The 20801-nt window shown below is 37.8% G+C and overlaps 1 protein-coding gene across 1 annotated transcript in view; it reads left to right on the top strand.

The window, feature by feature from the left end:
* grm7 (glutamate metabotropic receptor 7) overlaps positions 1-20801 on the top strand; it is a gene marked incomplete at both ends in the record, with an annotated part of 154737 nt that overhangs the window by 40218 nt on the left and 93718 nt on the right. The window contains one exon of the mRNA XM_080846603.1: positions 9186-9402. Within this exon, the coding sequence (XP_080702729.1) occupies positions 9186-9402 (217 nt within the window). The remainder of the gene's footprint in view (positions 1-9185; positions 9403-20801) is intronic.

Here is a 20801-nt window from a genome sequence, read left to right on the forward strand (position 1 = left end):
GTCCCTTATAAATCAGATAAGAGAAGAAATGCTAAAGCTGGTTGTTTAGGTATAGATAATCATAGTAAATATTACATTAAATAATATTTAATAATTTAAAATACATAATTAAATGTGTTGGTTGGCAAAAACCTGTTTTAGCATCCAGCTATGATAATAGAAAGAAGAAACATTACAAACATGAGGTAATTAAACAACTTCAAATGCTGATTAACCATTATGTGTGTGTTATCCTGCTCCAATTGCATACTAATAATGTACTTTACAGTGAACATTGATTCATTATGAAATAAAAAGGACACAAATATGAAAAAGGATTACATGAGATAATGCTGTACATTGTAATTAAATGTTACACTATAATGTGTGTGTGTTTGTGTGCATGTGTGTGCATGCGCCTGTGTGTGTGCACGTGTGTGCGTGTGCTTTTGTGCATCTGTGCATATGTGCATCTGTGTGTGCAGGACAGAGAGAGAGGGGGGAGGGGGATGAAGGCGAACACTTTTATAAAGGTAGATTATAAAGCAAAACAAACGTGTGTGTGTGTGTTAGTGTGTGTGTGTGTGTGTGTGTGTGTGTGCTTGAGAGGGGGAAAATGCGGGTAAGAGAGAGTGGGGGAAGGGGAAAGGGAGAAAGAGAACACTCTTGTACTCCTATACTACATTTCATGAAAGTGTCACTTACCAAACATCATTTAACATGACTATCATTTAGCGATGGTAGGTGGTTTACACCAGTTTCAGGAAACCCACCCCAGGTAGATTACATGGTAAATCACAATTGTGATGTGCGTGTGTCTGTGTGTTATGAATGAATGAATGAATGAATGAATTAGAGATGCATTTCACCAAGAAAATGGACAAATGAGATTGCTCAATCATCAGCAGAGGACCGCTAACCCATTCTCAGCAAATAACAGATTACACAGCGGTAACACATGAGCATACAGCACACAGTAGGCTTTATGATCAATAAAACAGTAATCAAAATGTGTGTCAAAGAGATGTAGATGACATTTCGAGCTTTTGCTGTTCCCAATTGACTAATGAATTTAAATATGTCCTCAACATCAGGATATTGCAGTCGAACATTAGAAACTCATTCTCATTCTATTTTTTTTTTTCAAAACTGTCATGATAAGTGTAACCAGAGAAGATTAAGGCGGAGCAAGAGCTACAAAGTATTTATAATGCCTTATGGATATTGAGCGTTCAATGCTAAGTCATTTTAAGCCAGTAGTCCCATATGATCAAAGCCAAAATAAGAATGGTAAGGAAACAGCCATACCTCAAATAATACTAATGCACAACCAAAAAATGTTTGTCAATAAACTTAGAAGAATTTGAAGATCCAAAGAATAAATATATTTGGTGTGCAAAATTCCCAATGGAAACAATGAAAAAAAAAAATATAATAATAATTTTAAACCAACTTTCCAAAAACTACATGCCAGATTTGAGCACTCACGAGATTTTTAACTCACGTTACATGTTCACCCAGCCTATGAGAGGGTACAATAGTCTGCAATGTATGGCAAAATAGTATGCAGGAGCATTGCTACATCGTGTTGCTATTACTTAGCAAGAAGACACAAGTCACAAATTACATTGGTGTTTTTTATACCCATGTGAACCTAAATGCATCAGCATAAATAAGACTTTTATGAATTGGTCTCTTTTCAGCAAATGCCTAAATCAGATTCAAGCAGTAAAATCCTTATAATAAGGTTTTACAGCAAGGTGCATATTGCATATTCTCTTCAACAAAACAGTGGAACTATTGCATAGTGGTTCTAGAATTCCATCCAATCATGCACACAAGACTGAAATAATTAAGTCATTGCTTTTTAATAATATATGTATTGTGTTTCAACAATATACAGAATACAAAAATCTCTACCTAAGGGAATAATGTATCAGTTTCTCTCGAAGACAGTTAACCTGAGAGCTACACAGTATAAGACCTGAGCAAAGACACAAACTAGAAGGATAGGTGATACAGTTCCAACCTTTTCAAATGATGACCAGAGTTTTACATTGAAATCTAATAATATAGAAATTGCCAGGATCTATCCTGATAAAAGGGGTCCCAGATCTCCTTAAATGAAGTTGGACGGCCTTTCGGCATATATACTGTATTATATCTTTCCCAAGACTAAATAGTGATAAATCTACTTGAGCCATTGGACCACAGTCTGACAGATTTTCTCCAATGCAGGGCTATTAGGTGAGTACATGGTATACATGTGAATGCTGATTCTTATCACAATGAGAAAGAGAATGAGCTTCTAATAGAGTCTGTCTCAATGTTAGTCTGGTATGGGGGAAACATCACCATTAGGTGTCCTAGAAGGTTGCCTTTCAGTATGTGTAAATACATTTGTTCATTACAGAATCTCAAAAGGGCCATGCTGATCGGCTTCTTTTGACTATTATGGGCAAAACATGTTCTCTACACGTCCAATGCCACCTTGTTTGAAAATTGTTAAATCACACAGGTGAGCTAGACGCCAGACAGTGAAATAGGCCTGAAGCCTCTGCAGCAAGTTATCTTGTTCGTCTGCGTTAATCCTCAGCATCACCTGTCTAGATCTGTTTGAGTAGGGGGTTCCTATTCACACACTGCTTGATCTTGTTGTATTTCCTTGTGTTAATTCAGCAGTAGCAGTAGCTATAGTTATGCAACAGCAGCCACAATGTCAGCATCAGCTGTTTTAACAGCAGCAGCTTAAAACCGATTTAGTCCACCAAGACCAAACTTACCATGTCATCAACATAAATAAATCCTTCTAACCTATCCCAAGAGTTTCTGACTTAAGTTGTAATGGTGGAGGATAATGCTATCACAGTCATTGGCATTGCATGTAGTGGTATTACAACAGAGAAGAAAGAAGAGAATGTGGGTTGTAATTAGAATCAAACATTTTATTTAGTAAGCATAAATGTTTAACTTTATATCACATTATTGACCAGCAGATCTCTTAAAATGCAGCTTCTGTCCTTCATTTTCCATTGAATGGAATGTGTAGTTTGTAGGCTCATTTTCATAAATCTCTCAAGGGTTATTATGGTATGGATACCAGAATATGTGCTTGCCCTCTTCCAAAAAAGTGAAATTTGACGAAAGGCATCTCTGCTATGGTTTGTGGGGTTTAACAAGGATAAAGAGGCAAACAAGTTCATATTCTCCATCAGAAGATAAGATTGAGCACTGAAGAAAATTAACAGTTTTAATGAAATCATTGATTTGCTGCTCCTCCTGTGAGCAAGCCACAACGATTAAAATCCTTTGTTGCAGAGCCCCAGAAGCGAATATGAAAATCATTTTAATTCCAAATAGGGCACTTCAATGCTAACCCACATTACAATACTTGTTCCAGCTCAAGTATAGCATACAATGACAGGATGAGCTTTACGGCTGAGAAACATACACTGCTGCAGCTACACACACACACAGTCATGCAAGAATGCACGCAGACTTTATGGTAATTGTTCATGGTTTGTCTCCTTGTTCACCTCCACCGACACACACATACACACACACTTGCAGTTCCATGAATATAGCAATGATCATGATCACTCACCTACATGCACACAGCATGATCACCTCACATACCTCATGTGGCGTACACAATGCTATGTTTGGCTTCCAGAGGTGTATTACTTCTTGACCGGTGGAGCTTTTTTGCAGCCACATGTACAGAGCTGAACATGTCAGCTTCATTAGTTTCAGGAGTCAGGCTCTAAACAAGGCACCAGCTGTGACCTGCTGTTTAATTAATAAGAATAAGAGGGAGCAGAAGACCTTATGGCACACTTTTTAGATTCGATGATGCAGCTGCATGACGTTAGGTGGTTAGTGGGCCCTTGTTTGAATGGACAAGGCCGAGCGCCGCCATTTCATTTGCATAGGTCAGCTAATTAAGGGTCAAGGGGGGGGGGGGGGTTAAATCTGGAAAAAACTCCACAATTATGCAGGTAATCCTAGGCTTTGGGTTTGCCTGTCAATCAAAAAGCCTGTCTCCAGTAACCTAGTCACTATAAATTGTGTTCGGAAAGGATTGGTCGTATATAGGGAAAAGGGAAAGTCACGGTAGTATGATATTTGGTTAAAATCAACATTGTTGTAGGCAGATGCTATGTTATGAAACAGGATACTACACAATTCCTACTGCATTACAAAGTAAAATTTCTTAATTTACAAAAATATTGTGAAGTTTTCTATTAGGTTACTGCTAATAATCATTGACCTGAAAGAGGTCGTGTCCAGAGCTAAGATTGAGAAACAACTTTGCTGAATGCTACATTGATAATTGACCTGAAAGAGGTTTGTGTCCAAAGCTAAGATTTAGCAAAGCCTAATAATCTCATGATCATGCACTTACTGTCTACTTGCAGTTGGCAGTAATAATAAATGACGATTAATGCATAGTCCAGGTAGTTTGCATAATGATAATTGTTAAATGAGGTCATACCAACATATAACTGAAGGTGCTGTTGGACATGTTGCATTCAACAGTATGAACAGTACACAAATACAAGATGCAAAACCAAAAGCACATTTCATGAACTCCTGACAGGAGATGCAAATCACCTACAGCTGAAGAGGCTTTTAAGAGGGGCTGACAGTAGTATTTGTCACGTTAGTAATCTCTTATTAATGGGCCACTTCAGCTTTTCACAGTAGTAAAAGTAAATTACATCATGTTTCTTTTGTGTGCCTGTGTGATTTGTTGAGTAGAAATGCAGTTTGAAAGGAAAGAAGTCATGTTTTGGTCATAATGTTGTTACCTAGAGGTGTGCCTTTGCTTCTGATCAATGATACCCATCAAATTCTCCAGTAGATTTGTTTTAGTGGTATTGTCAACAACTGACCTTTCTGTCCAGGAAAAAGGATCCTGAGTAGCCATAAACTTGATTTATAGTGACCACACAGGTCTCCTCATGCGGGTTTGTATAATAACCACTGAAGGCAGAAATGGTCAGCTTTCAAACGGCATCTTCCAATATTATGTTTCAAATGGCTGGTGACGGGTGACTGGTAACAAAGAGGGGGAAGGGGGGGGGGGGGGATTATTATTGCATGGAGATTATGTTTTATCTAGACCAAGACTTACTGACCTGCCTCGGAAAAGACAATCCTTTTGTGCAAGCACGGAGAAAATTCTCTAATTTCTGTGCTAGAGCATGCGATGATATCTCGGTGGAAATAATTGCTAATTGTGTAACCTGAGTTTATATGACATGAACAGTATTACTTTCTGTCCAACAGTAAAGGATGTATTCTATATATGAATATAAGAATGGTGTGGCAAACAAATGCTTGCCAGGTGTCTCGTTGTGCTGCATTACATTCCCCTTAATAGGAATTTCACCTAATGGAATTCCCACCTACTGATTTCACCTACTTTTATCGTGTGTCCTTTCACGTGAGATATGCAGTGTTTGACAGTTCGGGGATTTTCCGCTGCCCATGTCCTGTGCTCAGAGAGGTAGCACATGCCCTCCTTTGGCACCTGCTTATCCGTCACCCTGACGGACAACATAATGGAGGACGATAATGGTGATCCTTGCAGAGGCTGGCCCAACACACAATACTCATCACAGCCTCTCTGTCATCCTCTCAGACACATCAATACAGAGGTGACATGCTACAGGGGCCAAGGCTAGGTTGTTGTTTCCACATAATTTCAGTTCTGTTTTGGCTCCTTAGATGTGTGTGTGTGACTGTTTGTGGGTGTGTGTGGGTGAGTGTGTGACTGTTGTGTGTGTGTGTGTGTGTGTGTGTGTGTGTGTGTGTGTGTGTGTGTGTGTGTGTGTGTGTGTGTGTGTGTGTGTGTGTGTGTGACTGTTTATGGGTGTGTGAGAGAGTGTGTGATAAAGAGCAATGAGATGGAAGTCTAGGGCTCAAGGGCGGAGTTCAGGTGTGGTGTCTAATCCAGCTGTCAGAGGGAGCAATGGCCTGCTGCAGGCTACACACTTGGTGTGTGTTTGTGAGTCACAGCTCAGTGACTACCACCACAAAAGCTATAACCTCCCGTCTCATGATGAGTGGATGCTTATCCTTAAGAAATGGGGTCATGTTTATAAAATCCACTCATACCCTTGTGATGAAATAAACTCTTTCTGATTAGCTGGCAGGTGTCTGATATTTCTGTATAACAGGACACCCAAGAAGCATTTCCAATTCTATATCAAAACCTTTAACTATAAAAAACATAATGGTAAATAACGAGTGATTGATAACTTACCGCAGTGATTGCTATTTGTAAAGGAAGCCAATAATCAGAAAAAAGAAATGTATGTTCTAATTTTGTTAACGCAATGGTGTAAACGTAATTAAATCCATCATTAAATATTGTTATTTGGAAAACTAGCAAGCTGGCAAGCTGAAGGATTTGGACTTGGACTTCCAATGGAATCAACGATAATCAAACTATCCAACATTATAATGCCCATGAGTACAAAATGAGTAGTACAGAGTGAACAGGTTGACTATGTGTTCTGGAGTTCTTTGCCTCCAACTCATGAAACAGTTTCATATACTTTGTTAACCCTTACATAAAACCTTTTCTAATTCGTTGACATTTTTCTTGTATAAATCAATAATAATAATAATAATTAGAATATATGTGAACCCAGAAGTTTAACTAGTTCACCCGGTGGCCCTGTATTTTCCTTTACATTACATTTAATTTACATTACATAGACAGGCCTTCATTATTGTCAAAGGATATCCACGTGGCTCAAACATGAGTTTCATAACTGGCTAAAGCAGTATGGAAACATTATGAATTGTAGATTATGAATTGACAATCACTCACACCTTAAATGTTGAGCTGTGCAATATGCAACCTTTTGCTGGAGTATTTGACCTGGTGCTATTTGCTGCCCTGTTAGCCCATAGTAGGTTAAAGAAGGAAGGTATTGAGATGATTAAGTTAAAAGATATTAGCCCGATCAGAAAACAATCTATTTAATTATATATCCATATAGTTATGACTTGAATAGATCGAGAAGAGACAGCATGCGAATTATAACGCTTTGGTCCTGTAATAAGATAAAACAACAATATTAGCAAAACTCTCCTCCTTTATGAAACCTAGCACTGAACATTTACCTTCAGATATAATTCACTTCCCAACCCACCCTCACCTACATCCACAATCACAAACAACTTCCTCTCCACCCACACTTATCAGCCTTGGAAGTATTTTCATTAAAATCACAGAGGATCAAAAGGCTAATTAAAAGAGAAAAAATATTTTGTGTTTAGTGTTCTCTTCAGAAGGAATTAATTTGTGGAGGCTGAACGATCAACTCTCCCTGGTCAAAGATCAATTGGAGCACAAGCTTCAAGATCAAGTCAAGTCAAACTCATTTCAAAGTTAGAGAGGAATTTTCTCTTTGCTGATATGGGGGACTCTAAACTCCATAAACTGTCTTTATAGACCTCAAGAGGATTGACCTCAGAGATAACACATGACAGTGGGTGCCTATCAGTTGATCTTAAAAGCTTCTAGTGTACACTGATAGCCTGGGGTAGAATAAAGGTATTGACTTTAATCTACTTAAGCCATAAAATGTCCAGTCCCACATTCCTTATCTCATCTCATGATTCTGTTGCTCTTAACTTCAAGACCATTGTCTGTAAACCCAGTTGAACTGAATTTGGTAATTTAGTTCATGATACATGTTGCATAAAGTAGTCAATTACACATTACATGATTAGGTTGATTCCCAACCCTAAAATGATAGTTTGAAAAGTGGAACGTTTTGTCCTCACTCACAAACATTGTGGGAGCTCATCTAGTTTCATACATTCAGAAAACCTGTGAGCTCAAGATTAGTATTCTCTCACTTTGGATGTTTTGCACCTACTGCACCAAATTGAATAAAGAGGATCAGTACAGCAATATGTTATCATATTTTTGTTATCATATTTCCGTGGAGCAATATTTAATTGATGTGCAATTTCACGTTATGTTTGTTTTGGAAGTTTAATTATGAAATGAGCTGACATTGTTCCTTAGCGATTTTATGTGATCTGAGATGATCAGAATAGCTTACTCCACTATAGTAGAAGCAATAATAAATCAAATTGCAAAACACTTTGATGAATCACTCAGAGTCATGCTGATGGTCCCTGATCCCCAATGCTGATTGTGTTTGACACAGAGTACTTGAGACACATTAAAGTGACAGTAAGCACATATGGATAATGCTGCATACAAACAGATGTTGTGTTTTTGATTCTCCCTACTCCTATTCTCCCTTGAAAGATTTTACAATAAATGCCAAAATATGGCAAATAAAATGCTGTTTGTGAAGTCGAGACGGAAATATAAGAAAGAAAACAGAGATATAGAGGGAGTTTGTGTGCAAGATTGACAGAGAAGCCAGCAGAAGGAACTAATGAATATGTAGCAGCTCTGCATCTACGCATTTTAGAGAGGCCCTAGTTTGTGCTCTCGACACAGCATGAGCCCTGCTGACTTAAAATGCTTACATGCATCACTTATGATTTCATTATATAACACTGTGTTATAATGAAGAATGCTGAAATTATGCAGCTTGGCGATGATGATAGATGCAACTTGCTAGTGGATGCTTAATGCTCAAGGTGACAAGCTGAAATGAGTTCTTAGAGTGTGTTAGTATTTAATCTATATATAGACTTTATCTATCTATCTATAGACTTATAATATATCTATCCATCTATCTGTCTGTATGTCTGTCTGTCTGTCTGTCTGTCTGTCTGTCTGTATGTCTGTATGTCTATCTGTCTGTCGACCGGTCGGTCGCTAGGTCGATTGGTCTGTCTATCTATCTAAGATATAAAAGATGTTACAAGTTTGTACACAATGTTATTGTCAGCTTCAGAATAACTGCAGCAATTCACTTGAACTGCTAAAGATGGACTGGTTTGTTTTTTTCAAAAACCTTGTGTAGCTATGGAGATTCATTTACATATGTTTGACCTTACTGTGCACATGGCTGTCTGTCTATTTTGTATGTTGGTTCACTGATGTTAAATCTACACTACCATGGAGTGTTTTGTATCTGGAACAGAAAGGAAGCACACGCTAGCATGAGCATTCAAAAGGTGTGAACTCTGGAAATGAGTTGTCTTTCAGTCTTCTTTGAACTACAGCACATGTTTCCATGTTATTTCCTCACCCACAGATTCCACAGATAAGTTATGCCTCCACTGCCCCAGAGCTCAGCGATGACAGACGGTATGACTTCTTCTCGCGAGTGGTGCCGCCTGACTCCTTCCAGGCCCAGGCAATGGTGGATATTGTGAAGGCCATGGGTTGGAACTATGTCTCCACTGTGGCATCGGAAGGAAGCTACGGAGAGAAGGGTGTGGAGGCCTTCATGCAAATATCCAGGGAGGCAGGTGAGAACTTCACCATTTTTGCCATAATTCCCTTGATTCCCTGTACCTCTGTAACTTAAGTAATGACACTGGTCAGTAAAGAGTTATTTCTCACCAAAACATTTTACATCTAAAATGGGGTTTATTTCAACAGCCATTGAAAATGATCCAAAATCCAACTTATTATAATAATCACATTTTGTCTCCTAAGTATAAAGTACCTGGAAAAAACAGTGAATGATAGAATGCTTAATGTGCTGAGTGCTGAGGCCAAACAAACCAGTCTGTTTATGGTCCATCTGTGTGTCATTACTGCCCCTGGTTGTTTTGTTGTAAGGCTTAAAGAGTACAAAGATTAGAGGCTATCCACCATGTTTCTATCTTCCTGTTAAAATTGTGTAACATTTAAAAATGTGATAGCCTGCTTTAATAGTTTAATCTTAAAATTACCTTGATTGGTAATTGGATATGAGACAAAGGCTATGTTTATAAAATATGGAAAATGCGGCTCAATTTGATCCCGAGTGGCGAAATGTAATCACATGTAATCAAATATTTTCAGATCCAATCTGGGCCTCATCCCTATGTGATAGCCTATTAAATTGGACATATCATGAGGAATACTGTGTCATTTGTGTAGGCCTATAATAATAAAAAGGACACAGAAGATTTAAAGTCTTCTCATTATCCAGGGTGAAAAACCACGCTTGCAGTGTATCTGTGCACATCCATTTGCTCATCATTATTATCAATCAACCCTGCCACCACTAAGGTTAAGATCAGGACCTTTTCTTCTGTGCTGAACTTGTAATACAAATGTTCTGATTAATATTACTACTGTTTTTGGCCATTGGGTCATGTTGTTATCTGAAATACTAGGCGCACTTAGTGCACCCATGCATTACCATGGTTTGCACAGTGTCATCTCAACTCAAAGTGATTTCGCCTCATCATCACCTAGATATTGATATTGTTTTTGACTGGGATTAAATCTGGCTGGAATAATTCAACATTTAGCATGTTTAGAAAACAAATAAAGAAAGTAAATAGTAATTTGGCTGTTCCTGTCTGACTTGCATCTACATTTACTGCTATAAATTATATATATCACTTCCAGCACACACATGCTGCATGATTGGCAATTCTGTCTTGGATTTATCAACCCAGTAAACATGGCCTAGTACCTGAAGTACAATTGTACTTGAAGTACCCTTGGGTCAAATCAGGGCTGAACAAGAGACATTTCCAATGGAATATGTCACAAAAGTAACATGCTAGCATACATTTTGGTTACCAAGCAACATAAATATATGTATTTTTAAATACTAGCCCTCTATGACTTTTTCAAAAGTTCACATAATAATCAAGGACATAGTCATTACATTTTTTTAATTTATCTTATGTTTGCTTGCGCGACTATTGTTTGTGAATGTTCCTGATATCAGAGCTCGTAATAGAAACCGAAGACAGAGGCGATTAACCAATGATAAAGCCTGAGGAAAAGCCTGAGGAGGTGCTCTTACGTGGGAAGATGTCACGACCACTTTAGCTCTGCTTCAAGTGACTTCAGCAAATGAGGTTATTGAACTAAAAATACTGATAGGTTAAGAACTGATACATGCAAGCAAAGTCTTACTAGACTTAATGAATAGCGCTCATGACTGGATGCGATTCTGGTTACTTAAAACGGACAGTTATACCGTGCAATTTTTTTCAACTTTAGTAAAAAGCTTAGGGAGGTGGTTGAACTCCACTTTAAGAAACACAGGATTGGTTGATGATCAAATGACATTTGTGGGATTGTTATCATTAAGAGTACTCTTTGGTCAGACAAAACTGTGTGGTGTGGAGCTTACAGCTTGTTTTGTTGACTCTGTGGCGGCCTTGACATTTTTTCAAATTACTAATACAGTGGTGGAGAGGTTTGGGATGTTTTTGGACACGACAAATAGACAACTGACAAAGGGGTGTCATGTTTATTTAGTGTGGCATGTTATAGGTAAGGGACTTACAGCAGTTACCGATGGCAAGTTTGGTGGAGCAATTTGTAACCAACCACAGAAAAACATGCCATAATGTCCCAAAAAAATGAAAATTTAGATATATGATACAACAGATTTTCCAGATCCTAAGCTACAAAACTGTGTCGATTTTAACAGAAATATCTTTAAAAACTAAATGTATCTGTGCTGTCACTGCCTATCTTCAGGAACATTTGAGAATGTGTCCATTAAAGTTTCTAGTTAGTTCACATTCTTACGTCCATAGCAACTAAGCATGCAGAGTTTTCCACAAAGAGGTGGTTTTATGGTTCATTCTACACATTCATTGAGGGTAATCTAGTATTTATAATGCCACATAATGATTTAAATAAGTCTCTATAACTACTTTTATAAAGTAATGGCTGCAGTCATAAAGCATAAAATAATGTAGTATAAACCCTCACAACTTGAATTATTATAAAGCTTGTTTTACCTCTTGATTATGGCATTGACGCAACTTAGCCATTTGTCAAAGGTTCTTCATGGACCCATGTGTGACTCCATACATTATATATCATAATTCCATGTGATAAGGTGCCCTCAAGATTCAACATTTAAAGAAACCTACTGAATTGAAATTGACATTACATGACACTTTTTAAGCCAAAGGGAAAATATATACCGATAAAATGAAATCAAGCTGGTGCTTACTGATCATCATAGATTGTATCAAGCTATGATATCTTTGCTGCACTTAATTAGCACTGCAAAGGACAGTGCTACATAGCACTTTTTGCATATTTTCCATGAAACGAGTGCAATGAGCTCACAGAACCGAAATGATCTCCACAGTTTTAGAAGAAAGTGCACTTTAATGTGAGCTTTATGTTGTGGCTACATGACCTCCATTATGCATTATGACATGCATTATGTTCTGCTACCTGAACACCATGTCGTCCATTATCCCTTACATAAGGATGCATTACTAATGCAAGTAGACTGCATCTGGTTTACATGTTAAATAATATGGAAGATAGATAGAATAGTGTCTGTCTGGTAAGCTAAATACCTGCTTAGTTTTCCTTGTACTAAATATGTTGTACAAATTGTAAAATGAACCTTGTGGTGTGGTATCATTTAACTATCATCTTTGATCTTTTGAGTATATTTTTCTAAAAATGCTATTAGAACATTTGATCTTGGTAAAAGTCGCACTTTGTGTAACTCACACCCAGTTGAGAAACTACTGTGTAGGGGAAAGAGCTCTTGCTGTTGTGCATCCAGGGACATAAACATCTACAAACTCAAAGTCAAAAGGATTCTGCTTTGAATTTGCTTCTGGTTCGTAAAACGGCTCAAAATGTAAATAGTAAAAATACAGAGGTGCTATTTTATTTTGATGTTGAACAACTGCATGAAATAATCTTAGTTTGAGATATTTGATAAATCTTAATTTGAGATGTAGCCGTTTAATCAACCTGCATCACTGTTCTCTGCCATTAGAGGTGCCTTAAATGTATCAGGAGCCTTTCAGACAGCCTGAGCCTGAACCAAATTATGATTTTACTACATTCACTGATGGTATACCCTTCTATGGTTTCTGCATAGTATCCAGTCATTCTGATTAAATTGACCAAAATTGAAAAAATACCTTAAAATGTGCCCAAATCCAGGGTAAATCATTGTCTCTCGCATTGACCATGCTTGAATCTCACATTTGATATCAAAAGTATAATGAAAGTGGAAGTTCATTACAATTGTGATCAGGGGGCACAGGGGGTAACGTTCATAAAGTGTAGTCAGAGGTGTCTTAAGACCAGGATCCTCATGCAGAAGGCAAAAAGAGAGATGGTCTGCAACAGCAAACTAGTAGATGGTCTACCCTGGTGGATCAGGATTTCCTTGGTCTTCTCTTCTATGACCACATCATGACTGCTGATCTTCCCTCTTGAAGCAAATGGATAACTTGCCTACGCAATTAGAATGACTTAAAAAAAAACACATAAAAAAAAACATTTTGAATATATGAATCAATAATTAGAAAAATTAACAGTCAAATAAATGCTAAAATAATAGTGGTAATTAATACCATTCAGCACATAATGACACATGCTCTTTGAAGTGCATCACATAATTTTTTAAAGCAAAAGCAGATCTTCATTGTGAGATATGGATTAGGATCAAAACATGTGTGGATGTTTAACTTAAAATAATAATAATAATAATAATAGTATTTGCCAGTTTTGGTAATCCCACTTCTATTGATCTATGAGGGTGTAATCATATGTGAAGAACCTGATATTTTGTGAGGTTGGCACATTCAGATTAATCTCAGTTTGTATGTTGATGTTTCATGTCACCATTTTGATGTGGATCACTGTCATTTCTCTCCACATACTGTATTTGCTGTTAAGCACTTTGAGCTGCATTGTTTTGTATAAAGGTGCTATTCAAATAAAGTTCATTATATCATTATTATTATAAGGCTCCTCTCTCCATCCAGTGTAGTGAGGATGTGGAAAATATTTCCATTGATTACAGTGGAATGATGCTCACAGATTAGAGTGATTCTCTTTCTTTTTTTGCCATCAAATGTTTTTATATTTGGATTTTTTAAACAATGACTTAATACAAAACATATACAGACAATACTCCCAAGACATAGGAACGTGTCCTATGACAGATTAGAGTGATTTTCATCTTCAAAACCCACCCCCTCTCACTTCAAGTTTTAGAGCCATTTCTGTCTAAATTCCTGGGTAAGAATACTTTATAATCCTCATCTTTGTGAGCCCAGAGACCCGTGGGGCTTTTCTTTATTTAGCAAAGGACTTTATTTAGACAAAACACAGCAGCACTGCTGTTCATGTAAACATTTACCTCTGAGGTAGAGGAGAGAAAAGACATTGTGTACTTTCAGTGGAGCCTCACAGAGCAGGATGTAGGTGGAAGTATACCTGTGGGGATCTTAACCACTAGAAGTGTGAGTTTTTTTCTTGTGAACTTAGAAGATAACACAAAACCTGATGATGTCTGTATGAGGTCTGTTGTCTGATTGTAACCTAACTAGTTTGAACCATGTGACAGGCACTTATAGTGCTGTGTCCTATTTTTAAGAATTATTAGATTTATTTAGAACTTGTCAGTGAGTCACACACTTTGGAGATTTCGAGGCAAAAATAAACATTCAATTTCTATTCTTTTTTACACGTAGTAAGTTTCAATAGCTCCATACCATTACATATCAAATTTCAAGGAGCAAAGATGAGACGTCGTTGTGTGGTGAGAACTGATCTTTACAATCTTTATTTATTGGTGCCACCAATAAATAAAGCAGGATTCCCGTCGGCAATTCTTTGAGTTTTCCGATGAGTTCCGAACGCTTCCGGAGATTTTAACACGCAAGGCAGTGCTGTCTGTTCTAAGGTATTTGCTGAATGTTACACAATGATATTCCGCAAATGTGGCCAATGCATTGAATACAGTTGTTAGTACTTTCATGCCTGCAATTGAATACAGTTGTTAGTACTTGTTATTACAAAATTAATTATTATTACTATTATTATTACCTGTCCAACAGCACACGTGCAAGTTCGCTGTCCCTCTGCAGCCCGAGCTTTTTCCTTAGCTTCCTCCATTCATCAAATGTGTCGCCCAAGAGCACACGACACCCATATGCATCTTATGAAACTTCTGTTTTTTCTGTGGTGTCGTGAAAACACGAGGTCGACCACGCTTTCTCTTCGTCTTCCTCTCGGAACAACTTAGATCCGCCATCATGAAATAGAACCATGCGCTCGCAAATAGTGAAGTCACGCGTTAGGAAAACTCAGAGAATTGCCGACGGGAATCCTGCTTTATTTATTGGTGGCACCAATAAATAAAGATTGTTGTTGTTTACAATTTTCTATCAGTTCTCACCCCACAACGACGTCTCATCTTTGCTCCTTGAATGTCGATATGTAATGGTATGGAGTTATTGAAACTTACTATGTGTAAAAAAGACTAGAAATTGAATGTTTATTTTTGACTCGAAAGTTGCACTGGGTGCCTTTAATATACTTAAATCTACCACTATGCCCAGTGAACTTTTCACATAAACTCTCCTCCTAGTCATTTAGTATGATGTTACAGTACAGTTGTCCTGAAGAACCCAAAAAGTGGCTTTTTCCTTTTTCCTTGCGTCTGCAATTTGAAATGTTAATGCTTATGAGTCTATAAGTGAGCAGTCAAGAGAGATAGGCATCACATTAAAGAGTTCAGATGACGTGGCTCTTACCCAGTTAGTGCATGATGTGATGTGATATATATAGGCTAGTGTAAAGGAAACAGAACTTTGTAAGTTAATGTGTTTTGTAGTGTCAATGATGGATGTTTGAATCATTTTACTCCAGTATCTTTCTGTTAGGTTGATTTCACTTTTCCTCTTTGCTATTGAGAACTATGATTGGTCCATATAATGAAATATAACTGCAGTGATGATTTTCACTGCTCATAAACACTGCAGAGATGTAATGCATACACACTGATCAAGATGGCCGCGCACGGCCACAGCAATTTGTACTATTGTTGTGTTCTCCCTAGTGGCACCAACAGGAGCAGCGCTTCAAATTTCAAATGACAATAGAGGCCTTTCTATTCTATTCTATTCTACTCTATTTTATGACAGTAATTCTCATTAAAATAGCCTATATGTAATAATTTCTAGCCTATATTTTGATAAGCACACATATAAGTCGGGTGATATTAGCATGGTGTACAGCAGTACCACAGTGGCAGACAAATTGCCTTTCTTGTCATTGCACTGTCCGAGATCAAAAATAAGATGAATTCTTTCAATAGAAACACACAAGCAAAAACTCAAAGGAGTATGAAACATAATCGAAAAATTTCTCCACAAACAAAATCACGCTTCAACTGCATGTTCTGTTGGATATGCAGCTGTCTTTTATTTGGGGTCAAAGAACCAAAAAAGTTCAAATTTGTTTGGATTATCTAAAGGCAATATTTGACCGTTTAATTTTTAAGGTTAGGAGGTCTAGTGGCCATGTTTTACTGTGGATAGCGAGGTGGGAATAGGGGGTGACCCTTTTGGTTAAAGCCATTGCCCTTCAGAACATCTGTTCATGTCCCTGCATTAAACAGGCACATCAAACAGCCTGACTAGACTTGTACATGCCTTTGACATTCACAACTAAGATGGATAAAAGAGTGCTTGTGTCACAAATTGTACTGGTCTCGTATCAAGTCTTTCTTATTTACTGATGTCATTTCATCTCTCATTAAACACACAGGCAAATTTGCCACAGGCTGTCAAAGATATGTTTGATATGTACAATGTGATATGTACAATATGGGCTGTTTATGATGTTGTTAATAATATTGTGATGTATAGCGTTAGACTTTCTCCAAATCTACTGAGCTCAGATCATACGTTTTGACATCATTGGCTGTCTGGTCTTATCTTAAGGGGATGAATGTTAGATGAACAGTATCCAGTCCCATGTGAAGGACACATGAAGGTCGTAAAAGTCTCACATTTCACTGACCTCTGATAGGTATATGCGGGGGCTAAGTCTATAGTTCTGCCTTAGTGTTAAGTACCTTTAAAAATACTGGTGGTACATCACTAGCTACCTCACCTTGCCCTGATGCATTTCATAGCCACAGTTTGAGTGAATTTTTTCAAAATGAACCATAAACTTTAGCGCCACAATAATTCAAGTCAATCAACCTATTTTCAAATATGTCCTTCAACTTGTATATTATCCCAGGCTTTGTAGTGAACAGCTCAGACAGACACTATTTAACATTTCATGAAGAATTAGCAATGATGTTTTTGCTAATCACTCAGTACTGTTGTATTAATAGATCCTTCCTAAATGTGAAAATTGCCCTCTAGTTTCCTTGGACATTCCACAAAAGGTGGGAGGTGGCTATTAGTAAGTCAGTCACACTCCCTCAGACTCAGGTAACAATTAAGCTCCCCATGGAGTCTAAAGCAGAAAAAATGCAAGACTGCTATTAAATTGTCTTGCAGTTGCTCTTCATCGGCAAGTGCAGCATCAACATATCAGCCACAGGGCCTTTTCATGTGCCAGTATCTTCCCCTGTTCCATAATTCATTCTGTTTTATAACCATCCTCCATCCTGGACACCATGGCCACCGGCTCACATTATTCACCCTGGGAATTTGGTGGCTGTCCCCCTATTAGAAGGGTTAATATACTAACATTTATAAGGCCTCATAGCTAAAACCTTTTGTTGAAGAAGGACTTGTGTAGGCACTTAATCCTTTGAATATCAGTGTAATGATAGCCCAATCTAATGAGATAAGAGTTGTGAGAACGTTAACTGTGGTTCAGATAAATCGATTAGAGTTCGTATCTGGATACTAAAACTATTATGTGATATTGTTGTTCTAAAGTGTACTTTAATGCTGTTTTCACAGAAACGGTTACATAAACAGTCATGGACAAAAATATTGGCACCCCTGCACTTCTGTCAGATAATATACCAAATCTCCCAGAGACATTTCGCAATAACAAGTGCTTTGGTATTCACATGTTGATTTCTATTGTTTGCATTGGAACAACTAAAAAAAAGCAGAGAAGAAAAGCCAAATCTGACATTATTCCACACAAATCTCCAAAAGTGGACTGGACAAAATTATTGTCACCCTTTCAAAATTGTAAGAAATATTTGTATTTCAATCATGTAATGCTCCTTTAATCTTTATTTAAACTCACCTGTGGCAAGCTACAGATGCTGGTAATATAGAAATCACATTTGCAACCAGTTAAAATGGAGCAAAGTTGACTCAACCTTTGTGTTGTGTGTCTGTGTATACCGCACTGAGCATGGAGAAAAGAAAGAAGAGCAAAAAATTGTCGGAGGATTTGAGAACCAAAATTGTAGGAAAGCATGAACAATCTCAAGGCTACAGGTCCATCTCCAGAGATTGTAATGCTCCTGTGTCCACTGTGAGCAGTGTCATCAAGAAGTTTACAGCCCATGGCATTGTCACTAACCTCCCTGGATGTGGAAGGAAGAGAAAAATTGATGACAGAATGCAACAAAAGATTGTTTGAATGGTGGATAAAAAACCTACAACAACTTCCAAATAAATTCAAGCTACCCTGCAGACACAGGGTACAACGGTGTCAGCTCGCACTATCCGTCGCCTTTTGAATAAAATGAGATGCTATGGTGGAAGATCCAGGAGGTCCCCACTGCTGACACAGAGACATAAAAAAAGCCAGACTGGAGTTTGCCTAAACCTTCCTGGGGAAGCCAAAATCATTCTGGGAGAACGTCCTGTGGACAGATGAGACTAAAGTAGAGCTTTTTGGTATAGCAGTTTACAGACAATGAAATGAGGCCTTCAAAGAAAAGAACACGGTCCCTACCGGTAAATATGGTGGAGCTGGACCGATGTTTTGGGGTTGCTTTGCTGCTTCTGGAACCCAATGCCTTGACTATGTGCATGGCATCAGGAAAACTGAGGACTACCAAATCATTTTTGGGCACAATGTAGGGCCCATTGTCAGAAAGCTGGGTCTCAGTCAGAGGACATGGGTCATCCAGCAGGAAAATTACCCATAGCACACTTCAAAAAGCACCCAGAAATGGTTAAGACAAAGCACTGGAGAGTTCTGAAGTGTCCGAGATGAGTCCAGATCTTAATCCCATGGCACAACTGTGGCATGATCTCAAATCAGTATTTGGGATAATGCACCCTTCAAATGTGAGAGACCTGGAGCAGTTGGCAAAACTAGAGTGGTCCAAAATTCCAGTTCAGAGGCGTAAGACATTTCATTCATGGTTACCGGAAGCGATTGATTTCAGATATTTTTATTTCTTTATTTTTAAGGGTGTTCTACCCATTATTAAGTTGAGGGTGCCAATCATTTTGTCCAGTCCATTTTTTTTAGTTTTGTGTGAAATAAAGTCAGATTTGACATTATTTCTCAGATTTCTTGTGTTTTTCCAATGCAAACTAAATAAATAAACATGTGAATATAAAAGCATTTAAAATTGCAACAATTTTCTGGGAGGAGTGGTGCATTATCTGGCAGAAGTGCAGGGGTGCCAATATTTTTGTCCATGACTGTATGTAAACTCACAGATGCACATGTGTGACAAGGGATTTTATATTATTTTTTTTTGTTTCTGGATGTAGACTTCTCTTCCCTTCATTTATTATTATTATTTATTACAAATCACTCCATTGATGTCCCAGTGTTTAATATATAGAGTGTCTTTGAATATCAGAGACTAGGTTGGTTACTCTTAGTTTGATAACCTTGATATTGTTATTTGATTTAGTTGGTAATGCCCTGTTTTTTAGATAATGGTAATAAACATTATGTGGGTAGGTGAAAGTAGTTTTTTTCTGTTGTTCTGTGAGTGTTGAGAAAGAGGTCCAGGTCAATGATTCCACTATGTAAGGGATAACGGCCGACGAGCTGTACAGTTCTACAAAGATAATGGACGCTGCGGGGCAAAGAACACCACGACGCGCATCTTTGTAGAACTGTACAGCTCGGAGGCCGTTATCCCGCTTATCTCCCGTTTACAACATCCAAAAATGTTTTTATTATTATTATTTAGAATATCCTTTATCTTTAGGAAACTTAATATGCATAATAACCTGATGAATTCTTGATTTGAAGCCTAGTGCTCCCGTTAGAGAAAGTAGTGCGTTTTTTGAAGAAAAAAAAACGTTACGTTGGTTGTCAATAGTAACCATTCAAGAGCATTGATATGGAACGGCAATTTAACTTTTTTACTGGGACTACGTCCAAGGTGTCCATCTATACGAAATTATTGTACACCCCATTAGCCAATTAGAAAACAGTATTTCGTTCCAGAGGGAGATAAGATCCTTTAGACTTCAGTTGGATGTGTCGGTGAGTGCCAATCAAATGTAAGTTGGTGGCTAGACAGTGTTCCTCTCAAATGTTTAGGGTCTACATCCATGATTTCTCCATGGCTTCTGTTAAGCAAAAAGCAAAAAGTTGTTAGTCATCTAGACTTTAACATCTTTAAGGCAGGCTTAAAGCTTAGCTAGTGGGGTTATCTCATTTAGTTTCATGGACAGGTATAGTGGAGTATCATCAGTTGCATGGGTGTCTCTGGTGTAGTCTGATGTAGTCTTGATACTTGAGGGGCCTCTAATGGATTGGGAGAGCAGAGGTGGTTGGTAATCATTTCTCTTATTGTTGCAATATTGTTATTGATAAAGTTCATAGTCATTACTATTACAGTTTATAGGGACAGATTGAGAAAAACTGCATTGTGGCTCCATTGGGAAACTGTGTTGAATTTTGGATTATTTTAATTTTCTTCAAATAGTGAGGAATAATTGGCAGATTTGGCATCTTTCCATGCCAGGTGAAATACGTCTAGTTATATTACTTCTAGCATATTGGCATT

This window comes from Sprattus sprattus (assembly GCF_963457725.1).
Source record: "Sprattus sprattus genome assembly, chromosome: 10".
Classification (NCBI taxonomy): Eukaryota; Metazoa; Chordata; class Actinopteri; order Clupeiformes; family Clupeidae; genus Sprattus; species Sprattus sprattus.